The sequence below is a fragment of the Odontomachus brunneus genome, unplaced genomic scaffold (genome assembly GCF_010583005.1).
Source record: "Odontomachus brunneus isolate Ranch 3 - 2012 unplaced genomic scaffold, Obru_v1 Obru_scaffold_201, whole genome shotgun sequence".
Taxonomy (NCBI): domain Eukaryota; kingdom Metazoa; phylum Arthropoda; class Insecta; order Hymenoptera; family Formicidae; genus Odontomachus; species Odontomachus brunneus.
Window position 1 is genome coordinate 491,619 of NW_022639651.1, and position 5,829 is coordinate 497,447.

Genomic DNA, 5,829 nt, shown 5'->3' on the forward strand with positions numbered 1-5,829 from the left:
CGGAGCCATCACTCTGTTGACCGTCCACGTAAGTCACTGATTTCACTACTTTCAAATTTCCCTATATAGTTATCTATCGTGGACGTAACACGAGTGTAGTATTACATTATTTTTCACATTTAAACCACATCGCTTGATGCTTAAAAATTTTCATGGAAACTTACACAATTTACATGTAAAGAAGAACATATACGAGCAAACTGAAAGTTCACGTAAAATATTTCACGTTTTGAGAATTCACCTTTCATGGTTAAAATGTAATTGCAGTATACACAATGTAATATATAACACATTAATAAGCATTATACAACTTAAATTTATAGTTATAATATAATATAATAATACAATATGGGTAAATTTAATAAATGAGATGAACGTTAACCGTGAAAGGTGAATTCTCAAAACGTGAAATATTTCACGTGAATTTTTAGTTTGCTCCTATATGTTCTTCTTTACATATAAATTGTGTAAGTTTTTATGAAAATTTTTAAGCATCAAGCGATGTGGTTTAAATGTGAAAAATAATGTAATACTACTGTTACGTCCACGATAGATAACTATATAGGGAAATTTGAAAGTAGTGAAATCAGTGACTTAGGGCTATCGCACACAATTGACATGAAACTGCATATGCATAGCATAAGATCGTATGGGCATCGAATATTAAGCATCGAACACCAATATGGCGACTTAATACTGTCAATTAGTTATGTCAATTTGTGTGCGATAGCCCTTATGCGTACCAACACTGACCGTGATCAATCGGGACGCTCCCCTTCCAAAAGCCTGTATATCATTCTGAGAGAGAGAATACTACTCTGTAGTACATAACCTTGTTTAACTGTGATATGTTAGGTTTGTTCTTATTGTATATGTTTAAACTTACATGTTGAATTGAAAAGTGTGTTTGTAGTAAAACTCGCGTGCAAAAGTTTAATCTATAAACCACCCAGGAAAAAAATGATTATATATAATTATATAAAATTATATATGATTATAATAAGTTATGTGTATATGAATTTTGTACTCATATATAGTCACATATATATAATCATATATGTCCACACAGAAAAAAACAATATTAAATAAAAAAGGGAAGAAATAGTTTCAATCGATGAAACGTTCAATTTAACGTCAACATCAGCACTGCCAGAAGCATAAATATTTTCTTGTATTTATATAATAGTATGCTTGTATTTGTATATTTTTTGTTATAGTCATATATATGGTCTGTTCTTTTCAGCTGCACTGCTGAACTGGTGTATTAAGTTAGAATAAGAAAAAATATACTTGTCTCACTTATTGCACTAGTTCAGCAGTGCAGCTGAAAAAAACAGACCAATAATTATACATAATTATATATGATTATATCAAGTAAAATTCATGTATGATTTTTTTTCCGGATACACAGATATTGTATAATTTTTTTAAAGTGTCATCTTAAACAACGTCATCCTTATTACATTGCTGGATGAGCCTTATTACATTGCTGTGTAACTTTTTAAATCTTTATTGTTTGTTAAAAGGTACTGGATAAGCATATTTTTAACAAAATTTGTGAAACATGTAAATCTTAATTCAAAATATCTGCTACGATATATTTTAACAATTTTAGAGTACCAAACAGTATTACTTAAATAATACAAAATGCTATTTATCTCAAGCAATTATTTTAAACAAATTTAAGTTTAATATCTTTAGGATTGCATTATCAAGTTGGACTTGTGTAAAATGGCTGTGAAAGACAAACAAACAGAAATTTCATCATTTGATGAGATAGAATGGAATGTGGAAAATGAAATTCAACTTTTTTTTGCTATGAATGGACATAAACCAGTTGGTAAGTTATGTGAAACAATGTAATAGGTTGATATATTTACTAACAATATTTTATAAACATTCACTCTGTATCCTATAATAATTTAATGAACTGGTTTTAGGTATCAATAAGTATTTCCACATGTTATGCATATGGGAGAAATTTCGTATTGCAATCCGTAAAGATATATCATTAAAAATAATTTGGGATCATTTAGAGTCTATGTATGATCTCATGGCTTTAGTAAGTGACATCATAAAGAAGAGATGTATTTTTATCCACAAACTCTCTGATTTAATGAAGTTACATAATTACTAGTAAAATTTTAAAAATATTTTAAAAACAAAGATATATATGTTGTACATTTTATATATATATATATAAATTGTTTTGATAGGATGACATGGAAGATTTACCTTTTCCTAGCCAAGAGATAGATTTCTCTCTGCCAGAGGTGGAATTTGTTGGAAAGCCTAGGAAGAAGGAAGAATTAGAGATAAAGCTAAAAGATTTAAGAGATAAATATAAAGAAATTAAAAAAGAGAAAGATATTAAAGAAAGTTCTAAGAAAGACAATATGTCACGTGACATTAAAGGAAGCAAGGACATAGACAAAAAGAAGGAAGAAATAAAGAAATACACAAAGGACATGGAAGTAAAGAAAGATAAATTTAGAGATATAAAAGATACAAGGAAAGAACACAAATCTTCAAAAAGTCGTTCAAAGAGCAAAGATGATATAGAAGAAAGTGGTACATTAATATACTTTTACCTCGTTTATATATTTAATAAACTCGTACTAAATTGTGAATTGTATCCATGTTTCTTTTTAGTATCAAACATAAGAAAAGAGCGCAAGGATTCAGAGTCTGGCCGTGAACTTTTAAAGAGGATCCCCAAAAGGCCAACTAGACAAAGTATGGAAAGTTCTTCTAAAGCTTCTTCTAGTCCTCGTGATACACCACCACCAAAACGAAGAAGAATATAGCAAGGAAACAATCTTGCATTCACGTTGGAATGAATGTATTTTATATAATTTAGATTGACATCTATGTGATTTGAAAAAATACTAAAAAAAGCTTATCAGATCACATAATGGATATAGCTATATTGTTTCCTTTTAAATATTTTTCTTTGAAGAACCATATATTCAATATAAAATATTCAATATAAAATATTTGATATAAAAATAATAAATAAAATAATAAATAAGAAATAAATATTTCCACGGTTGTTTAAAATTAAAATTATTTGACTTCAGGCATTACAGCTGTATAGTAGCTAAGTATCTCACTTCCTTATTTTAAAGTCAAAATGCATATTTTGCCATTGTAGAACTCAAAATAACAATAATTAATATATTTTAGTATTCATATATTTTGAATCCTATATGAGGTAAAATCTGTTTAGATTGAATTAAACTTAGAAAATTAAATTAGAAAATGTTTGTTCATTCTATGTTAATCTATTCTTTTGTTATAAGGAAATTTAATATCACAAGATTGGTGGTTACTAGCCAAAATTTATTGAGGTAGCATTTTGATGTAACAGGAATGTTTCAAAACTGTAGTTTTATTCCATTATTTCTTCTCAAGAAACAGTGTTATATGTGGATATTGATGAACATGCCAAGAAATCTCCAACTTCGATCCGAGAAGCACGTGGGTCGAGATGTGCGTCATCCACGATTGATGTTTTTTATATAGTTCTTGGTACTTAGTCAATTCCTGGGAAACAAGATTCGGGCTGGCCAGTAACGATTTCTTCAACGTCGATCAAGATGTCCCAGTTATCGGAGTCTTCTTGCCTCACGCTCAGATTCGAGCAAGGTTAGGAGATCACCCTCGCGTACTGGACCCTTTACATTCCTGATAATTTGCCGGTTTTGCTCGCCGAGGAACTCCACTTTCACTTGTGTACATTGTCCCTGTGATCCCGTACGACCCAAGACTTTGATAACACGTGCCAAAACTACTGGTTTATCCATAATTTACGCTTTACACGTGGTCTCGAGAACAGAAGACAAATCTACCTTTAGATGGGCAGAAAGAAAGAGATCACGCTTCTTTCTCTTTGGTTATATAGATATCGTTTGTTCGAGCGTTTCCTCTCTCAATAGGTGCGTTCAGCGGAAAAAGCGCTCAATAAGCAATTAGCGATTATTGGTTCTTACTGTTAGATCCCTAAATCTAGACCAATTACATTAACGAATTGCTCAACTGTTGAGTTCGCTGAACGCACCCAATGGCTGCGTTCAGCAGAGAAAGCTGCTTGCAACTGTTGTAAACTTCGTGAATCTGATTGGTATATGCTTTTGGATTTAACCAAAATTAAGAGCATACTCCAATCAGATTCACGAATTTTACAACAGTGCAAAGCAGCTTTCTCTGCTGAACGCAGCCAATCTTTCTCTCTCTCTTTCTCTCATTGGTTTCAGGAAGTCGATTATGACCTGGTTTACATCGGGAGCGTCCCGATTGACCATGGTACGATTGGACACAACCGACCGATGAAAAGAATTATCTAGTGAATTACTAAGTCGAACCAATCATTACAATCTGTGTCTAATCGTATCGTGGTCAATCGGGTCCCACCCCGCTGAGATTAGGCATTTGAATAACAGGTCGTCTAAAGATGGATGACCGTGTGACACTGGAGGCCGTGTTCCGTTTTTACTGGCAGTGCTGTCTAAATGACATCATGGCAGTATGCTGCTACAGCCATTCCGAAATTGATTTAATGCTGCTAGCACAATTGTGACGTCGTATTTCGGAACAACTTGCAGTGCACTGCAAACAGCAGCTAACCTCTGTTTGTATCCACGATATCCCGCTGTGACTTAAACAATATAATATAAAAATGAATAAAAATGCGAAAATATTATTTGCTTCACAATCATAGAAGCAGTATGTGAAAGACAGTGATGACAGTGATGATAGTTCCGACGAAAATGAATTATTAAAATTAATATATCCTGCTGCAAAAATTATACGACCGCGTATAAAAAATTATTGTTCATGTATATTGTTCATGTTACTGTTCATGAATATTCTAATACTGAATTTAAAAGTCACTTCAGATAATGTAAATATTAATATTATATTTTGTTTGCTTTTTAATCTTAGGATATTGTAATGCTTTTATATTTTTTATACTTCTGCAAACTTATAATAGTGAAAGAGAGAATATTTTTTTTTAAAACAATTATTTTTTAATTACAAGATGTCGCGTACAGCTTTTTATTTGTTATTAAACTTAATTTAACCGGAATTGGAAAAAAATCTGAAAGATTTGGTCGGAAAACTATTGCTGCAGAAGGTCAATTGTTGATACCCAGCAAACACAACGTTACATGTAACATACATGTTAGTTATAATTTCCTCAACTCAACAATGTAACTGTTATATAACATACGTGTTATATAACAGTTATATTGAGTAGGAAATTATAACTAACATGTATGTTACATGTAACGTTGGGTGTTTACGTTAAATCGAGTACGAGTTATAGCATGTTCGATTGGCTCTGGATTAACACACTCGGGGTTATTCATCCTACGTTTATTGGTCGAACAAGTACTTATAAGCTTTATGATTGGCTAGTAGAGACTTATGACGTCATTAATCGCTCTCGGAGCGATTAACCCAGGGCCAGTCGAACACGCTATTTGTTACGTCCACGATAGATAACTATATAGGGAAATTTGAAAGTAGTGAAATCAGTGACTTACGTGGACGGTCAACAGAGTGATGGCTCCGCTTTTGGGTCACTCTGCTTTTCACCGAGTTTACCCTGGGTCTCGGGAGCCTGGCGAAACGATTGATGAATCTGGCGAAAAGTCAGCGGTGCTTGTTCTCCTGGCTCGGCCTCGGATGTTCCGATACCACGCGGGTTGATGCGGCCCGCGATTCAGAATTTGATTTCGCAACGTTTGAAATATGAAGGGTAGGCAAAAGTAATTGCAACACAGTCGGATTTTACGACTAAGTATAATATACTGAATAAGTACA

General features: G+C 32.6%; 2 protein-coding genes across 3 annotated transcripts; one reads left to right on the plus strand and one right to left on the minus strand.

Annotated features, from left to right (window-relative positions):
- The first annotated feature begins 637 nt into the window (after nucleotides 1–637).
- Nucleotides 638–3,011, plus strand: LOC116852080 (MRG/MORF4L-binding protein). 2 transcript variants are annotated; one of them, XM_032832083.1, is made up of 6 exons: nucleotides 638–855; nucleotides 1,412–1,526; nucleotides 1,702–1,840; nucleotides 1,941–2,062; nucleotides 2,217–2,571; nucleotides 2,653–2,807. In XM_032832083.1, the coding sequence occupies exons 3-6, from the start codon at nucleotides 1,732–1,734 to the stop codon at nucleotides 2,805–2,807; spliced, it is 741 nt and encodes a 246-aa protein (XP_032687974.1). In that variant the 5' UTR covers nucleotides 638–855; nucleotides 1,412–1,526; nucleotides 1,702–1,731. The 2 variants fall into 2 exon arrangements, with proteins under 2 accessions (XP_032687974.1, XP_032687975.1); XM_032832084.1 differs by lacking the exon at nucleotides 1,412–1,526 and having other exon boundaries at nucleotides 641–855; nucleotides 2,653–3,011.
- A 310-nt stretch (nucleotides 3,012–3,321) lies between these two features.
- Nucleotides 3,322–3,912, minus strand: LOC116852081 (40S ribosomal protein S28). Its single transcript, XM_032832085.1, has one exon. It carries the CDS (start codon nucleotides 3,804–3,806, stop codon nucleotides 3,609–3,611), a length of 198 nt encoding a protein of 65 aa, XP_032687976.1. The 5' UTR covers nucleotides 3,807–3,912; the 3' UTR covers nucleotides 3,322–3,608.
- Nucleotides 3,913–5,829: the final 1,917 nt, after the last annotated feature.